The sequence below is a fragment of the Podarcis gaigeae genome (assembly GCF_964106915.1).
Source record: "Podarcis gaigeae genome assembly, chromosome: 1".
Taxonomy (NCBI): Eukaryota; Metazoa; Chordata; class Lepidosauria; order Squamata; family Lacertidae; genus Podarcis; species Podarcis gaigeae.
In genome coordinates, this window is record NC_139678.1 from 40981131 (window position 1) to 41001297 (window position 20167).

General features: G+C 41.4%; 1 protein-coding gene and 1 pseudogene across 2 annotated transcripts in view; both read left to right on the forward strand.

The window, feature by feature from the left end:
• Positions 1-3983: 3983 nt before the first annotated feature.
• Positions 3984-20167, forward strand: part of RYR3 (ryanodine receptor 3) — a 265043-nt gene continuing 248859 nt past the window's right edge. The window contains exon 1 of the mRNA XM_083743873.1: positions 3984-4208. Within this exon, the coding sequence (XP_083599999.1) occupies positions 4158-4208 (51 nt within the window). The 5' untranslated portion in view covers positions 3984-4157. The remainder of the gene's footprint in view (positions 4209-20167) is intronic.
• Positions 15106-16106, forward strand: LOC310851520 (splicing factor C9orf78 pseudogene; annotated as a pseudogene). Its single transcript has 2 exons — positions 15106-15343; positions 15566-16106. The product of its transcript is annotated as a splicing factor C9orf78 pseudogene (transcript).

The following is a 20167-nucleotide window of genomic DNA, read 5'->3' on the forward strand; positions in this document are numbered from 1 at the left end:
GCGCATGTGAACAAACATGATCCTTGCATTCAAAGACTGCAGTTCTAAGCACAGTTGGAATTGGGCTGCAGTCTGCCAGTCAACTTTGATCAGACATATTTTCCTCTCTGTGTGCCTGTCTGTCAGATTGAAAGCAATAGCATGAGAGCACATACGTATGCAGTTGTACCAACCTGTCAGCTAAGATCTGTGGAAGAGACCATCTCTGTGGCCCCACCCCCTTTCACTTGGGCCTTTGGGTCCTATGAGGCCCAAAGTATGATTTAGTGAGCAGTCTGTTAGGAGAATGTTCTTAGTGATGTTTTCATGCTTTTGATACGCTGGGTTTAGTTATGTGTGCTTTATATCTTTAGAGGAACTGCTTGTGAAAAGTGGCATAAGAATGAGATAATAAAACAAACAAATGAAAGGCTTTAATATGGATGTAATTCCGGAATTCCTGCTTTGGCAGTGAGTTGGGCTAGGAGACTTTTCTGGTTCCTTCCGACTCAATGACACTACAGTGGTACCTCGGGTTAAGAACTTAATTCGTTCCGGAGATCCGTTCTTAACCTGAAACTGTTCTTAACCTGAAGCACCACTTTAGCTAATAGGGCCTCCTGCTGCTGCTGCGCCGCTGCTGCACGATTTCTGTTCTCATCCTGAAGCAAAGTTCTTAACCCGAGGTACTATTTCTGGGTTAGGGGAATCTGTAACCTGAAGCGTATGTAACCTGAAGTGTATGTAACCCGAGGTACCACTGTACATGTATTGATAATACTTAGACTAATAGAATCATAGAATTGTAGGCTCAAGTCCTAAGTATATTTACTAGGAACTAAGGCCAACTGAACACAACTGAGCCATATTTCTGAAGAAGTATGTACAGGATTGTACTATGGTTCCAGTTCTGTGCACGCTTTCCTGGGAGGAACCCGTTTGAACATACATGGACACCTAGGATTTCACTGTAAATCTCCTCAAAGCAATTTTTTTGTTTCAATATTGGAAAATGTCAGAGACCATTTTCTTGTTGAATTATAAACACACACAAACACGATTCCTTCAAAATATCAACCACAAGTCATAAACTTACGTTTTGGGTCCCCTGCCCCCAGCATGAGGGTGACATAAATCTCACAGAAAATCCTGGCACAGCACTGGAAAAATTCCTGTTGGCATGTGCCAAGCTTTGTAATCAGTGTAAAGCTACAGATGGGAGTGTGTGATACACCAGCCTTCCCACCTGCTGCTGCCTCTTGCTGGTTGTGTGTGTGTGTGTGTGTGGAGAACATACTGCTTTAATCCAGATATTTCCTTTGGGCAATGTTCCTCTTTTTTCTTCAGCTCACCTCTGTTCAATTCACAAAGAATTACACTCCCTGACCCATAAAGTGTGATATTTGTCCTGCTTTAGTACTAGCGTTTTCAACTGTGGTTGGGGGGAAAAGAAGAGAAGGTGGCAAAATACAAGAAGGGTTTTATTGAAGAGTATTTTCCTGATGTCTGTTCTTGTTGCTGCTGATATTAGTGGATAGTGCGTGCTTAGCGCTGATCAGTGTTCCAGCCTGAGGACTTAGCTCAGGCTGCTACTTTAAAAGTTTATTAATACCTGTGCCGCAGAATCATATACAAATACATATCTGCGTGGTGTACAAAATCTTTTTAAACCAAAGCATCATAACAATAAGACAAAATCAAAGTACATTGAAGAAGTTCAAGAGTACCCTTCACACAGTCCTTTCATGGGATTGTGTATGTGTGAAGGGGGCAGGGTAATGCCCACTGGCTCCACCCCAGTGTCATTCATCCCACTGGCCCATCCATTGTCTGTACATTGAGTGGGACACCTTCAAAGGGACACCTGTGTGCACACCATAGCTGTCAACTTACAGATTTGAAAATAAGGGACCAGCAGCCAAAATAAGGGACCTGCAGCCTCACCTGTTCCAGGCACTCCAGTCTTCCTGTCCTCCTGCAGTCTCATGCTGGTAGCTCGAGAACACTGTCCAACCAACTTTGTAACCAGAGGTTCAACTGAATAGAATCTGAATCACATGCACCACAAGGCCTATGCAGCCTCAACTTAAGATGGCTCCCCGGCCTGGCTTTGCACTGCAAAGTTTGCAGCAGCACGTGCAACAAAATGGCATCCAGCATTCAAAAAACCCCTCAGCTTGCATTAACTAGCCACACACAAGGCATGAAAACTCCACCCCCCAGTCGTTCTTAGACTTCTTACTGGGTGAGCAACACAGCCAAGCAACACAGTTGGAGCCTCCCTGGCCGGCAGGGAGGGAGGGACAGGAGCTGCTTCCTTTGAAATTTAAGGGACATCATTTAAGGGACATTTAAGGGACATCCATCAATAAGGGACAGCAGCGGGACATGGCCCTGGAATAAGGGACTGTCCCTTCAAATAAGGGACACTTGACAGCTATGGTGCACACAGCAGTAAACACATCAACGTTGCATTTGGCCAGATCACTTCAATCACAACTGTACACACATGGGTATTCCTCTGCCAGTTTGGTCAGTGGCATCAGGGCAGGCAGTGGGTGCATTCTTGCCCCTTCCATGTGTTTAGGGTACATGTTAAGGAATGCATGAAGAGGGCTTAGGCCTCAAACCACTTAGGGTCAAATCCAGCACTTGATTTTGGCCCAGAAACAACTTGGTAACCAGTGAGGTTGGCATGAGATTGGCTTAGTATGATCCAAACTCTTGACCCAAAATAGAATCCTGATGCTCAGTCACATTCTTGGCTACATTTTCCCTGATTCCTTTATCTCAACGTAATTCTTAAGGAAACCCATAAGACTTAATTGTCGGTTTTCTGTTTTCAGTGATTTTCTGGCGGGCATTTTTTCTTTAACTCTGCATGGCTCCGTTTCCAGTTCTGCAAAATGGTTCTCAAAGCGGCAGATATGTAATCAATTAATTTATATTTATAGCCTGTCTCGTCCTTAGGTGCATGGGGGAACATTTCAATTTATTGAGTTGCTGGAGGTGCTTAAATTGTAATCTGTCCCAGTCCCTAAGGACCAGTCTGTGCTGAAGTTTTACCATGCTTCTGAATGTGGTACAGAATTTGCTGTGTTGTTCCCAAGCATTCTGTAGGGACAAGTGGCTACGCAGAGAACTTCCTGACAAATAGTTCCTCAGCGGTTCAAGGACTTGGTGTGTGGTAGCCACCAAGATAAGAATGTCTCTGGTGCACTTTAAAAAACCAACAACGCTACCAGCATTGTTTACTTAAAATATTGGACTAGGACTCTGGGGAGGAGATAGTGACTTACAGTCTGAGCTAAATCAGATTGTCTGAAGAGTAATTAGCCTTGATTTGAGGTGAAGTTTCTTCCTAGTAACCATGCCTGAGGATGGGACTTGAGGATCCAATCTGGTGCCTGTGTGGAATGCTCATTATTCGCACAAGTACTGAGGATCCAAAATAGAATGATCATGTTCTGCTTACATTTTACCATGTTTCAGGTGAAAACTTTTTCCTGAGCTCAGTGTGTGGCTGCTTCTGGGAAATGGCAGCATAATTAACAAGTACCCATAGTTCCTTCACACAGTCAGTGCCAACAAGAATTGCTGCTGCTTATGCAGAAAGGCAGTAAATAATTTTCACATGCTTAAAACGGGCTGTTAAAACCATCACCCTGCATTGCCGATAGTCATTATTCCCATCCATTGAAAAGCTCATCAATAGGGGAAGAGGCTGCTGATTGTGATACTTTCCTTAAATTAAAGAGAGAGAGAGAAAAGTGAAGATACTAATCTGGCAAAATGGGAGCGAGCGTGTTGCTTTCATTAATTTCCCTATTACAGTGCTGTTGAGAGATAATTTCAAGGGGGTGGGGGAGACCCTTAATGATGCATGCAGTGCTTCCCGCATTGCTTTCACAATAGGTTTCTCCCTGGAGAGGGGGGGGATAGTCTAGAAAGAGGGGGGGCGGTTAGCTTGCTGTGGAATTGGGAAGACGGCTCCGTTGGTTCTGGCAGTGAGGGGGTTGACTGACAGTCTGCAGTGCAGTGGAGTTAGCTGGGCTCCCTATATGGCTATGGATTAGCTATATGCTAATACAGATAGGGAAAAGGAGCTGTGCTGAGCCCGGCGAGCTGCTACCAGTGTAGGCAGTCAGAGGCTGAGCCGAGCTGCTTCCTCCAGAGCCATGGCTGAAGGGGGCGAAGGAGGGGAAGATGAAATACAGTTCCTACGAACTGTAAGTATCTGGTGTTTTTTTTCTAGGTCAGGAACCGGATTCTTTTTCTTTGTCTCCTTGACTGTGCCTGCTTGTATTGCATTACAGAATAACATTTCCCCTCTCTGTCTTTCTCCCTCTTTCCCTCTATCTGCTTGTTACCCAGGAACGAATGTTTGGGAGAACGGGAAATAATGCAAGGATACGTACAGGCTGTACCAGACAAGCATTGGCCGTTCTCAGTGCCATCTCCCTTTAAATCGGCTTATTAGCCATCTCCGTCCGAGTTTGGTACCGAAAGGGAGTTGTTTGCTCTGGTGATTCCCTGTGTCTGAAGCATCCTTGTTAACTTTGTGATTGGGTTTCTTAATGCTGCATGCCAGATACCTGACCTCTGAAACTTCTCTCTAGGTTACTCCTCAGTGACAATTAAAAGAAGCTTTGCGGGGAATAGAGGATCAAAATCGCAAGCAAACCCCGATGAGGGGTCTCTGAGACCTCTGCAATCCTTCCTCCCCTTTATAGCAAATATACAGACATGCGGGATGTGCTTGCATGAATGAATGTGCTTCAGAGGTAAACCTGAAATATTTTTCTGTGCTTCAAACAGAGGTTTAGTTTAAATGGACATAGCACTTCCTCTGGCCAGGGGTGTCAACCAGTGAAATAATAACTTGCCCCTCTCATAAATGCTCCATAAAGAGCTTTCACAACATTCTTCCATAAGGTTTCAGGGGGTGATCTTTTCTGATTTTGAAGTGACTCTGATTCACACATTAACTGGTCTGAGGTGTGGGACATCCTTTCATTGGATAATTCTGTATGTTGATGCAGGTAAGAGTTGCTTGAGGAGCAGCCCTTCAAAATACATGTAGTTCCTGCCTCCCTTTCACTATTTCTCTGCTTCCTTGCAAAAAACTGTGCCAGCAACAGAGTCTCCGCAGTTTCCAGTGCAACTTTTTTAAAAAGGTGAATTTCCAAAATGGGTAAGCTGGCTATCTGTAATAAGCCCATGCTGTTGCCAGTTGGGCAGGGGCGCAGCGCATGGGGAATATGAGAAAAGGTGTCTTTTGCAGCTCCTGAAAAATGCTAGTTGTGTCAAAGTGTCATTGACACTTCCTTCCTTCTGAAAACCTCATGATGGAAGATGTAATTACAGGGAAGACTAATTTTATTCCGTTAGATCTTCTGCTGCTTATGTTATGGGACAACTGCATATCCACACAATGAAGCCCCTAAATGTATATTTTGAACAATAGATGTTTTTCCCCACAATAGCATTAGCTTTGCACCTTCCAGGCATGTCTTTGACATGACACCCAAATGGCTGTCTAAGGCGCTTTTGCTTCATATCCTCACTGAACAGCAAGGTGAAAAGCTTTCTCCTCTTCCTAGACAAATAAGGTATCTCATCTTTTCCTACATGAGGAGACTTCTGATGAGACTGCAACCTGTGTTCCTTCCTCAGAGGGATAGAAACTCTTTCTATCTTTCACTGAATTTAGTGTTTATGACTTAGGATATGGTGTAAACATACAATGATTTTTTTTAAGGAGGCTTCTTGGCATCTCAGAATAGTGCATAGGGTTACTGTTTTTATTTGACGGTACTATTCGCTTCCCACCCCCCGGCGTGCTCATCATAAAGCACAAAATGCAGGTTTCTTCACTTTTCTAGACAACTTCCCATACAGACAGATGTATCAGCTACTAAACCTTCCCCTGAATTCTGCATTCCCTAGGGAGGAGTGTTATTTATTTCTTGCATACTACTTTGATTGTGGCCATAAATACTAAAGATTAATTACACACTTTGGTACATGAGCAGTATACTAAGGCATGCGTGCAATATGAAAGCACTTTTGCTGCTGAGTTATTGTGTTGTCTGCTAGACTGTACCAACACAAACCCTTGGTCTTAAAACAAATTTATTTGTAGGGAGGATTCCTTGAGCAGTTGTGTGCTTTCAAAAATAGTTTCTCACATGCGGCGTAACCTTAGTTTGGGGCTGGCAGATGTGATCGCATGTATTACAAAGTGACAGAAGGCAGAGTTCAGTGTTCTTATAAAGAGATGGAACTGTAAAAAATAATAAAATTTCCCAGAGTATGCCATTCAGAAAATGTAAAACACTTGCAATTTAGTCCCTTGCTTTTATATGACCAAGTCCATTTTCCAAAGCAAAATCCATGTAAACGAAGTCAAGAAAGAAAATCTCATTCCTTTCCTCCAGCGTTGCACTCCTAAATTTTTGTGAATCATTTTAAAGCTTCTGCCTTCTGCCTTAGAAGTGGTTGCATTTTAGTGGCCAGTACAGTGGTACTTAAATTCTCTTTTCCCAAAGCTTCCTAGCTTGCATTAGAATGGTACATTTTAGAATTCAGGAGGTTTTTTTCTTTTTGTAGACACGAAAGTGTCTAGCTAGGACTTGGTTACACTTATTAAGGATTCAGATGTGGTGCTCCCTGGGCTGTTATAGTGCCAACAAAACCTGTTTACACAGGAAAGGAATTGCGGAATATTTGATCCACATAAACTTGCTGATTACCTTGGGCAGTTCACTAGCATGGCTTAGTTTATGAAATAAAAATTCCAGGATTCAAGCTGGCCTGGTGGATAGCACTTCTTCTGTCCTAGGCTAGCTTAGGATACGTTGCATCATAGTCTGTCTTTCTTTAAATTTTTTTTTAAAAAGGCTGCAAAAACTAAAAGTACCTGCAGTCCACTATAGATGTTTTAAATTAGAATGAAAGATTGTCACTCAACAGTCACATGAAGCAGTTTAGTTATACCTTAATGGGTCATCTGTGTTACGTGCCTCTGAGTCCTTTTGCTCAAGGACATCAACAGTGCCTTCCTGGATCTGATCAAGATCAATCTATTCCAATGTTATTTGCCAATGTACACTGGATAACCTGCTAGAAATTTGTCACTAGTCTGTCCTGACTACTGTCTGCCTTCTGCACACTTCTACATTATGGCGTTGCAAGAGATTCTGGTACTTACCTTTTGGATTTCATTGACACCCATGTTTGTGTTGCTTGCATGGTCAAGTCTGCCGTTCCTTTGCCCTGAAAGTCCTTATCTCTCATCCCAAATATGTGAGCTTCTGAGTATCAAGGCGGTCTCTTAATTGTGAAAGTTTGGGGCTTTGACATTGGAAACCATAATAGCAATAATTTATATAGCACTTCAGAGTGTTGAAAAAGCATTGTGTCAGTAATACTTACAAGTAACCCTGCAATGTAGGTCAATAATATTATCCTATTGCAGGTGGGGCATTGAGGCTGAGAGGTAACAGCTTCTTAAGGCAACTAAAGGAATTTATGGCAAAGACTAGCTTGAAACTGGTTCGTAGCTGAGTCTTTAAACCGTTACACTGAAGAATTGTGGGTGGTTTGCTTAAAGCTGGTGACATACAGAAAAAACAAGGACTCAGTCATATGTTACTTCATCTCTGCAACCCTAGGTTTAACCTAAAATGTGAATCTAGGAGAGCTTATTCTGTTAAGTCTGCAATCTCTTCCTACACTAAAACTGAGACTAATGCAGACTTTAACAGCAAGCCAGGTTCCCCTCCCAGTTCCTCTCACCTACTGCTTTGCTTAACATCTAGAATGATGAAGGGTTTCCGAAAGCTCAGAAATCTGTTCGCTATTTATGGCATTTTGTTCGGCCTAATTAAACTATTGCCTTACTATGAAGTTTGGGTTTTTTTAAAAGGAACAACATATTTTCTCAAAACAAGTCCTGGAGCTAAGTCCTGTGCACTGATCAGTTATTGTTTACATGCCTCTCTTAGACTTAAATCTTGAATGTATGTTGAAGAATTCTGATTTATTTTAGTGAAATTTACTTCGGTATAAGAGCTATCCAACACTCCCTTGGTATCAGATGCAACACCCTAAGCACGCTGCTGCTGACCATGTATATGCAGGGCTGTATTTGCTAGATTATGGTTAGTATGCTTACAGTTAGGGTGGCAATCAGGTCTCTGTGCTCACTTCTGCTTTTGACCACTGCGATTTTAAGGAAACTATTGGGAAATTCCAGAATGTTCATGACCAAATGGCAGAAGCTGCACAAATAAGGTATTGCTTGCTATGGTGCAGGGGCTGGAGAATTATGGGTTGCTTCTGGACTGTTGGGTTTAGGATCGTATATCTGTCAAACTCTTATTGCTTTTGGCCTTTTTAATTTAACACACAGTCTTTTCTGTGCCTCTTCAAAATATGATATAGTTACACGGATCAGAGAGCATGTATGTAGCACAATAAAAACAAAAACAAAGCAATGCGGCACAATTATCTTATAAGAGGATTTATTCAGGAAACAAAGTCAAAACAAGTGCAGTCAAAATTAATGTGAAATGTGACAAAATAGTATTTCCAATAGGAAATATAGGTTGTATTAATCATGTTAGGTGTGTGATCTTTGGTGCCAAATATATAATCCTTGCAGGGCTATATTGTAACTGAAGGACTTTACATTCTTCACTTTTGCCCAGCGTATGAATTACAGATAGGCTGTAAATACATTTAGCATGGAAGAAAGGTGTATGTGTGTGAGAGGCTGGCATCTCTCCCCACCCCCTGCCGACCTGGTTTCCATGTCTATAACAACAAGCAAAAGTTCGGCAGGCAAAGCTTTTTCCAGCATGCAGATGCACTGCTTTGAAAAACATTGCCTGCTAATTTTCTGTTCATTATGTTGCTGTTAAACATATGGGTCTTGCACAGGAAAGAAGGAGGGACATGGTCGAGAGAAATAAGAGCATGTGGCATGTGTAAATAGTGACTAGAACTGGGGTGAAATTCTGTTGTTTTCGAGTTACAACAACTCAGGATTACGTGATGGGAAGCATGTTTAAAATAAATGTTTGGCAGTCCTATAGAATTGCCACAGTAAGGCAATGAACTGTGATGGAATCTGGTTTGAATGTAGTGAAAACTTGAAGCCCAGTTTCCCATATTTAGAGATGGTACATCGCTAATTTCATTGGGCATGAAGCAGAGAGGATAGATATTGTCAATTTTGTCCTACTTATTACCTTCCCAGGGGCATCTCATTGGCCATGGTTGGAGAAAGATTTCACTTTTGAAATCCCAATAAACATTTTAGGAAACTTACCATTTGGTGATGTGAACTGCTGCAGTCTGAAAAGTTTGCATGAGCAGAAAAATATACAGCAAGTGATTATGGAATTATGACCCTTCTTCCTGCAAAGAGAGATGGCATGTTCAGCCCTCCCTTATGCCAGTGGTTCACATTGTTCTTGGTTTTCCCAGAAGTGTTGCAATCATCATTTGTACAGATAGAACTTCATCAGTTTAAATAGAGAGGATAAACCTACCAGGATGAGGGTGGAAGGCTGGGGAAAGTAGAGCTACAAATCAAGGAAGCATCTGAAAAGCCTTGCCCTTTACAGATGCAGTAGTTCAGCAAAGATAAAGAATACACACAGAAACGCAGCAGCAAGGAAACAGACCTACACAGGGTGGCATAGGGATTTCCAAAGCAGCCCTTCTGTTAACACATGCAAACGACAGGAAAGTGGGGGTCAGCAAAAAAAAGTCCCCATACCTATAATGCATATATTTTATAAATAAGCCCAAGATAGTAGCAACAGGGTAGTGGGAGGTAAAGAGCAATTCTGCTGCATCTTCATTAGTTTTGAAGGTGAGAAGTTTGCAGGCTTTTCCCCTTGTTTTATATCTTGTCGCTCAGTTAGGAAGGGTAGTTCCAGCTCAGGGTAGTAGGAAACCCAATAGCGTCAATTGTCAGCACCCAGGAGGCAAATTGTGGCTTCCATTGGGGGTAATGACACATTTCACTTTTGCACTGTAGACCACCTTAGCAACCCCCTCCTTTGAAACAAGATTTAGGACAGACACACCCAGAAAATTTATAGCCTACCACTCTGGAAAGCAGTCTTTTGTAGGGAGATGGGTCCTGCATAGGTTTCTGGAACTAGCACAGTGAAGAGGGAATTCTATATGTACTTCAGAGGTATGCTACAAGTACTTGTTTCTGTAAAGAGCAACACAACCAAACTTGGGTGGGAAATATCAGTATTTAGGAAAATGCTATGGTTTCTTCTTTCAATTTTCGTGAGTTCAAGGGTAGGGAAACATGGGAAGCACAGGATTTGCAAAGGCTGTTGGGCTGGTTCCGACACAACCAGAACACACTTAACCTCCCCAGAGCTCATGCATTCCCTCTCCTCTGATGGAGCCATAAGGAGGAGATTGGAAGTGTTAGCTTCTGTTTTTTTGTTAAAAGCAGCTTGCCACACCTGAACTGGGGGTAAACGCGGTTAATCTTAACTATGGTAAGTGGAGACAAGGCAACTTCGCACCATAGCTTGCTTGTTTTTACTTACCATAAAGGGATCCCTGATCATTAGGTCCAGTCGTGGCCGACTTTGGGTTTGCAGCGCTCATCTTGCTTTATTGGTCGAGGGAGCCGGCGTACATGTGGCCAGCATGACTAAGCCACTTCTGGCGAACCAGAGCAGCGCACGGAAACGCCGTTTACCTTCCTGCTGGAGTGTTACCTATTTATCTACTTGCACTTTGATGTGCTTTCAAACTGCTAGGTTGGCAGGAGCAGGGACTGAGCAATGGGAGCTCACCCCGTCGCGGGGATTCAAACCAATGACCTTCTGATCGGCAAGTCCTAGGCTCTGTGGTTTACCCCACAGCGCCACCATAGTTAAGGCTAATTGCAGTTTAGAGTTCAGATGGCATATTAAACTGAAATCAACCTAAAACAGAAGTGGATGCTCCCAATCTTCTCTTTGTAGCTATGCCAGAGGAAGGGAGGGGAGGAGGGGAGTGCACAAGTCCAAGGCTGGGCTTGTTCTCATTATACTAAACCATAGTGTTATCACCATATCCAAAGGCAGCCACTGCATTACAGCAAGAGCAAAGAGCAAGCAGTCAACCAGAAACTATACGTTAGCTCCAAAATAAGGAACTTTCTGGCTACAGTGTCAGTCACACCTGACCTCAAACACTAGCAGACATACCAGGACTGTCTCAGCTTTTGTCTTGCATCCCTCATTAGCCCTGGGAGATATGGACTTGCATAGAATGTATGCCTATGCTGTTTGTCAGTTAATGTCTGTAAACAATGTAATCTACTGAGTATCATCTCAGAAATATCTGTTGTGTAGCAACCAGCATACTGATTGTGTCTGGCTTTGCAGTGCCATGTTATCTAGCTTCTGCAATTTTCCGTTTCTAAGATCTGTGACTTAGATTCTCTTGAGAAAGTGGGCAATGTTGAATGTGCACAGTAATGTGCTGATAGTCAGTGAGAGATCATGCTATAACCTTGATGTTCCGAAAACCATGGGTGGTTGTGAGCTAGTGTTTCACATTGCTAAGCATTCTTTCACATGCTTACTCCCTTCCTAAATTTTATCGGTGTTTCCAACTGTCTCATCACAGCCAAACTTCTTTGAAAAGATTGGAGAAAAGCTGTTATTGTGTAGCCCAAGCTTTTTATCCTGTGCTCTTATTTCTAGAAGTGAATTTATATCAAGGACATTCAAATGCCACCTTGCAGATACGGATCGGTTGGCTGGGCTCATATATTTTTGTAGCAAAGGAACAGATCCACCATTCTGTTGTTAGAAGGTAGGATACCTTGTGCCATCTTTTACTAATAGTCTTTCTGCATCGTCACATTATTTACTGCACTAATTACACATGTTCCAAGGATGAAGAGTTTGGATTCCTATGAAGGTTTGTGCATCTGGTTTTGGCTTCTTTGTGAAGTCAGTATTCATTATCCGTAAACCAGTAAATACTCTCATTGCTCACTGAATCATCATTTTCTGAGGTCACATCCACACCATATATTTAAAGCACTCTTACGCCACTTTAATAGTCATGGCTTCCCCCAAAGAATCCTGGGAATTGTAGTTTGTTAACAGTGTTGAGAGTAGTCAGGAAGACCCCCCTCAGAGCTACAGTTCCCAGATTTCTTTGCAGGATAAAGTGACTTGCAGGATAGTTAAATGCTTCTGCAGCAATTTAGGCACTGAAACTATCCTAGGTACTGAAAGTCAGACCTGCATTAGTTTCCTTATGAAAAACAAGTCTCTCATGAATTTGAATAAAAACGTAATTTCTTAAAGTTGAGCTTCAGAATAATGTTCAATTGTTTTTGTTTTAGGGGAAATGTTCAATGATTCCTAGCAACTTCTGTCATTCACTAGAGAGAAATGTTTTGAGAAAACATTTCATCATAAATTGTTCTTAATAGAGGTGTTATCCGCCTTTGGTTATGAATTCAGAGAGGTTTGTGTTAACTGTTGCTATGTTGCTATGAAATCATTTTGCTGATTTTTTTTTTGTTCAAATCATATTTTACAAAAATAGCCCGTGGCATTTCATTTCACAACAGTAGCCCAGTTAAATATAATTGACTTGTGAATCATGCTGTGTGAAAAGCAAAGTTGTCTCCAAATGGCCCTTTGGAAAACTTTACAAAATCACTAGCCTTAAAATAGAAATAGTTTTATAAATGTATAAATAGTAAATAGGTTTATAATTCTATAAAATCATGCTAATGATGGCTTTATTTAAATTTTCTTACAAATTTGACACTTCAGAATTCCAGCATTGGCACTGAGACTTTCAGACAATGTTTGGTTGGTAGCAGATTGTAAATAATGTTGGTTTTAACTGGATATTGTATTCAGGAATAGTTCCAGATAGCAGTAAATAGATAATAAAAGGCAATGCAAATACTGTTTGACTATAATACAGAGTATCATGCCTTGAGCGGCGATATAAAAGAGGCCTGTGGCCAAATAACTTCAACCCCGCAAGAAGTGAGCAATATTTCTTAAATTCATTGCCTGTAGTGCTTTAGTCTGTGTAGTGGAATGTATACAAAAACATGAAGACAATTAGTAAATGGTATATGTTCTACACATCTCATTAATGTCAATTTCTTCCACTAAGGAACAGACTTTTAAAGCCATCTGATAAGCCTCAGTATCTGTTTCCATAGATGCAAACAAATATTCTTAGCCAGGTGCAAAGGAGGAAGTTGTCCTTTACTAAGTTGGATCATTGTTCCATCTAGCTCTATTGTCTGCATTGATTGATAGAGGCTCTCCTGGGTTTTAGGGAGCAGACTGTACTGAACTACTCATTGACAGTTATATAGCACAAGTAATGTCGAAGGTCTGTATCACCAAATATATTATCTATAGTAGTACAGAATATAGTTTTGGCTCAGTAAGCTGAGTGCTAAGAATGATACTCCACCATATCTCTATGGCTGGATTCATGCATACACTCAACAGTATGGTGGCAACTTGCAGAAAGTCTTTTTGCTCTCTCCAGAGCTACTTACTGCTCTTGGTGTCCCCTTTTTGGTGGTTTGTGAGCACATAGTTAAAATGGTTGGAACCTTGCTATGAGCTGCTTCCGTTGCTACAAGGAGAAGTTTCTTAATTGCTGTATTCTACAACCATTGTGCTGTGAAATATGTGTGTGATTCAGATCTAATATTCAAATCCAGTGTGTTATTATGAATTGGGTATTTCTGTTGCTGGGATAGTGACTGCATGATCCCTCACCATGTTTTCCTCACAACTCCTATTTGAAACATGTTAGGCTTACTGTGATTTATATCTTTGTTTCAATGCCTCTTCATCAGTAATGTTTGGATATTAGTGTAAATATCCCCATTAGTACTGCAGTATTCATGCATTGCAGAAGGTTGGACCAGATGACCCTCTGTGATTCAATGATTCTGGTACCTCCAGCACCTAAAGTTCTACATCAGTAGTAGCTGAGAATTTTGGCCCAGGGTGGTGCTTAAGATACTTCTTTATAATGACAGAGACATATCTGCTGGTCTGTTGGCATATTCCTAGATGATAATTTTGGAATATTTCTCCTAGATGAATGTTACCCTTACGGGGGATTTGGGGGGGTGACTGCAAACAAGGGGTGGAATTCATCATTGCACTATTACAGATGTTCCATTTGTGCAAACATTTCAGCTTGCCAGACAGAATGACTCCCCTCTTCTTATGCTGTGTGCTGTTCTGGGGGTTCTCCTGAACCCCACCCTTCAAATCATGTGAGGGGAAGCCCTGTGCCATAGACTGGCTGAATGCAGAGGAATGGTGGGAGACACCAGCTGGAGAACCCCCAGGGGAAGAGGGCTCAGAGCAAGGGGATTGGTGTTGGGATGATGATGAGTGGTCGGAGGGAGAGGAGGGAGCAGATTGGGAGGAGGAGGAGTCAGAAGCTGAAGAGGCAACAGTCATTAAAGTCTCATTCCACATTTTACCATAGAGTTCACTGCAGTGCTAAGATCTTCTTTCTGTTGTGCTTGGTTTGGGAGAGTGCTCTGACAATTCTTCCTTCCTTAAAACTCACTGTCCCTCTGTCTTATATGTGATGTTGGTTGTGTAACTTTTACAACTTGTGAGAGCGTAATATATAAAAGTCTATAAAGAGAAAGAGGAAATGCCACCTGCAGTATAGTGCTCACTCATGTAATAATGTTGACAATCATTGATAAACGCTGTGAATGTTCAAATGTAGAGAGATGTTGAAAATGTTTGAAAATGGCCTAGAAGTGTGTGAATGGAGTATGAGTTTACAAAACTCATCTGTGCATGACGTATGGCCAAATTTGGGACATTCACAGTACACACTTAAAGCTTCTTAGTCATAATACTTTTATATTGCCTGTTACCCTTCTATTATATATTTCTTCCCACAAGTGGTAAAGAAGAAGATTTGTCACCAATGCAGCTAGGAACATGCTAACAGGGAAAGCAATCAATCAATCAATCAATCAATCAATCAATCAATGTTTATTACTGCAGACAGCCAGCATAGGAGGGAAAGCTTTCCATCAGAGGGACTTTGAGGAGGAAGATGAGGATGAGCAGGTCACCAAGGAGGTCTGGCAAAAATTACAAGAGGCCCAATGGAGTGAGTTCTGCCACTCGGCTTGTGGGGAAGAAGCTACAAGAAGAAATGACCCTGGCAGATGCCCTTTTAAGATAAAGACTGGTGCAATGGTGGACATGAAGAAATTGAAATAATCGCAAGATCAGTGAAGAGGAGGACTGTAACTTTGTAAGTCCTTTTTCTGCAGAGACCAACATGAGAGGTGAATACAATGGTTATGTACTTAATTCGTTCTGGAGGTCTGTTCTTAACCTGAAACTGTTCTTAACCTGAATAACTACTTTAGCTAATGGGGCCTCCCCACCGCCGCACGATTTCTGTTCTCATCCTGAAGCAAAGTTCTTAACCCGAGGTACGATTTCTGGGTTAGCAGAGTCTGTAACCTGAAGCATATGTAACCTGAAGCGTATGTAACCCGAGGTACCACTGTATGCTGATATGATGAACTCCATTGAAATAAAGCTGAAAAAAAGGAAGGGGATTGTGGAAAATGAGGAACAGGAAGTAAACCAGAAGAATGCAGAGCACAGTCTGTACAAGCTACCTGAGAGCATCCGGGTTTCTTTGGCCAAGAAGACAGAAGAGATGCTGTCCAATCAGATGCTGAGCGGCATATCATAGGTGGACCTCAGAATTGATGCCAAGATCAAAAACATCATCTTCACTGAGAAGGCCAAAGTGAGGTTGCTGGCTGAGCAGCAGAACAAGGAGAAAAATAGGAAAACTTCCTATGTCCCAACGAACATGCCTGTCAACTATGTCCAGCACAACAGATTTTATCTTGAAGAGTGGAATTCACTGGTATGGAGAAACAAAGAGAAACCCAGAGCCAGTCAGTTGATGGTGGGAGATACTGAGAAACCAGAAGTTGTGAGATCCTCACCTAACTGCAAACACCCCCAAATGAGAAAGCAACTGATGACTATCTCTATGAGGAGTTCAAGACGATAAACTGGCAGTACTGAAGCTGGATTCCTGATCACCAAAAATCCTCTTCAGATGTTCAGAGCAAATGCACAGGGAAATTTGAGAAGGGGAAGTTTCACTTAGAATTGTCCTTGTGACCAGGAACTCTTTTCGTAAACCACTCAGAGGGGATTAAAAAATAAAATCAAGCTGTGTATAATTTTTATTAAATATTTCACAGCATTCACAGAGCAACTATGATACAGATAAAAAGCTTAAGTCAAAGTACAGAGTATGGGAAACACACAAGATGAATTTGACCTAATAGGCATTACTGAAACCTGGTGGGATGAGACTTATGACTGGAATATAGAAATAGAGGGGTGCAACTTATCCAAAGGAGTAGAACGAACAGGAAGGGAGCAGCATTATATGTAAATAATATGTACATTTGTGAAGGGATTCATGACCTGGAACATGGAAGGCAGATTGAGAGTATATGGGTAAAAATGAATGAGGAGGAAAACAACAATGACTTTACTGCTATAGACCTCCAGGCCAGACTCAAGACTTGGAAGATGCCTTCCTTGAGCAGAATACCAAACACTCAAAAATGGTCATAATAGTCACATGAGACTTCAGTTATCCCCAATATCTGTTGGAAATCAAGCTCTGCCAAGAATGTAAGGTCCAACAAGTTCCTCAATTGCCTCACTGACAATTTCATTTCCCAGAAGGTGGAAAAAGCAACAAGGAGATTATCTGTATTGGATCTGGTTCTCACCAACAGGAACAAACTGATTGACATAGTGGAAGTACTTGGAATGTGGGAGGAAGTGATCATGTCCCCTGGATTTCATGATACAGAGACAAGGGAAAGCTGAGTGTAGCCGGACATGCATTCTGTACTTTAAGAAGGCTGATTTCAAAAAGCTTGAGGAACTACTGGGCATGGAAGAAAAGGGAAATCACAAAGGAAGAGTATACAGTACACAAGTAGCCAACAGTTGCAGATCAGACAGATCAAAGCTCAGAATGAACTCAGGCTTACACGAGCCAACTTTAAACCATCGTTTATGAAGTTTTAGGTTTAGATGAACCAATAAACCACACTTAGTTAAAAACTGAACTGTCAAAGATGCTGATCTCCTCACATCTGGGCCACAGGGGTAGAGGGCAGAGGCCAGGGCTCATGAATATAAAACTTAGCATTTTCTCTCTTTATTCTGCTAGTAGAGTATTTGGCCATCACTTTGGAAGTTTTGCTTCTAGTTAATTGGAAACAAATAGCCACAATGTTAATATTTAGATAAATGTGTTAATTTATAAATAAGACAAGCTGATGCCTTTATAACTGAGTATCTTAAAGAAAGCAGATATCAAAGCCCACTTCTTTTAAACCAACCATTTCCCAAAACAATTTTCATTTTTTAGTCAGTATATGACAGCAAGTTCAATAATGTATTCCATGCTGTCAATTCCCTCAGTGAAGAGCAGCTTTCTCTCAGGCTGTCAGGGGGAAATGTCAGCGTCCTGAAAAGCTATAGCTAAGTACACGAGACAGAAAACTTTAATGTAGGCAAAAACAGAAACTTCAAAGTAGGCTTAAACTGGTTTACATGCAAGTTAAATCATTCTCTTCTGCACATAGTCCAGGAATACTGCAGAACCAGTTAGCATGACGATCTTCAGCAAATAAAATAAAATAAATCTGTGGGAAACTCTGAAACCCAATAACTACCTATAACATTACTAGTTTAGACGCCTCAATATCTGGTGCAATGAAGATTAGCTGAGGAAGCAGGACTAACTCAAGCAGTCATCACTAGAAATATTACAGTAGATTTTCATGGTCGTTACACAGGAAGATTGGTAATTAAATTGATTTAATTTTCAATTTTCCTCTGGAAGGGTAAATCAGTCTTGCATTAATTAATAGGTTAGGATATTATTATTTTCAGCTGCCATCCCAAGTTAAGCAAATAAAGGGTAGCTTGGAATGATCAAAAGTACAGTTGGTTCTGAACCAATTGGTGTGGGGACACTTGAAGCAAACAATGCAGCTCTTATGAAATGAGAATCTTTTGTAGTCCATATGTAGGTAAACCAAGACCTTGACTAAGGCAAATATTGTTACAATAATTGTTTCAAACATCATACAGAAAGTTACTCAGTATTTTACAGAGGACTCTGTAATAATTACACAATAGTTCTGGGAACCAATGTTGGTGAGGCAAGCTCACCTTAAAAACCTCCATTTAAACTGATTATGAAGCAGCTGAACTGCAATATATTAAGAGTTTCAATGCTATCGCTTGTGGAGTAAACCAAGGCGAAGATTCTTTTAGCACATTATATGTGTGAATTGGCTTACCAATGCAAAGATGTCTGTGTCATAAAAATTGGTTTTGTGAATTACCACTGTTTATGTAATTATCACTATTTGTACTTTTCTACCTTCCATTTCCCTTTAAATTTTTTTGTTCCCCCTTCCCCAGCCAGCCATGTGTATATGTTTCTGCGACCCAGGATAAAATTTCATGCATCTTATAAAGTTGAGTGTAGTCGATGAAAGCTTTGGCGATAGTAAATTGGTTAGTCTTTAACGTGCCACAAAAGTCTTTGTAAATTTGGATGCTAATGCAACGGGGATACGGGTGGCGCTGTGGTCTAAACCCCTGAGCCTCTTGGGCTTGCCGATCAGAAGGTCAGCGGTTTCGAATCCCCACGACGGGGTGAGCTCCCGTTGCTTGGTCCCAGCTCCTGCCAACCTAGCAGTTCGAAAGCACACCAAAAAGTGCAAGTAGATAAATAGGTACCACCTTGGCAGGAAGGTAAATGGTGTTTCCGTGCACTGCTTTGGTTTGCCAGAAGCTACTTAGTCATGCTGGCCACATGAACTGGAAAAACTGTCTGCGGACAAACACCGACTCCCTTGGCCTGTAAGTGAGATGAGCGCCGCAACCCCAGAGTTGTCTGCAATTGAACTTAACTGTCAGGGGTCTTTTACCTTTACCTTTTAATGCAACACTAATACCAAACAGGTATGCTACAGTTTTGTTCTTTTCTAAGTCTGACCCAGCAATGAAGCTGTGCTGCAAACCACTAAGACCATGAACAGTAGGAAAGGGAAGCAGGAGAAATGTGGGGAACGAGGAGGGATGGTACAATTATTGTCTCCACACAGCTTTCCACGTTCCTATAGTTCAGATGTTTCCCAACGTTTGGGACACATTTAGGGTTTTGAGGAAGTGCCATGGGTGCCAGTCACAACATGGCAGCCAAGGTGCGTGTGGCATAATACAAAATGACTGTCACATCTGAAATAGCACATCTGGTTTTCACTAGCAGAACTGCTCGGTTGAATCTGATCCAGAGACCTTTTGAAGGTGCCATGGAAGTCATAGGTTATTTGTAGACACCCATGTAATTTATTAGCTTTGTTGAGTCTCTAGCTTAGAACTCTTGCTGTCACTTTCACATCTTCAACTGACTGCTCAAATCTACCTATGGTCCTTCCATCTGTGGCCATTGCCCCACTATCCTTTCCTCCCTTTTGCCCTGTGTAATTGATGCCACAGTAGCTTGTCGTCTTTTGACTTGCAATATCATGTCGCTGTTGCCCCTCAAAGATAATAAATTATGTCACCAGGCACAGAGGTATATTTAGAATAGCTTGCAATATTTTAATTTAAGGCAATATGGTTTCATTCTCATATATAAAGAAAGTGATTGCCTAATATCATCAGCAGTCAGCAGAGAATATGATTCTGAAACTTGGGAGTTAAATAACAAAGAGCAATTCAGAAGAATAAAATGATGCTAAGACCTGCTGCAAATTACATATCAGAGAATATGACAAAGCATTTCCACAAGATCCATGGCCTCATTTTTTTCTATTTTTGTCTACTCAAAGCTGACATTTTCTTAGAAACCAAAATGTTTCAAGTCAGATCTTATGTACAAATAAACAAGTAGATGTTGACCTCATGCGCCTATGACAGGAATGAAAATGGATTCAAAGGAGCAGTAATGAAACGAGAGAGCCTTGCCATTTATGTTAATGCCTCAAAAGTCCTTCATTCCTTAACATTTGAAATATACCAAGTGTGCTGCTTAA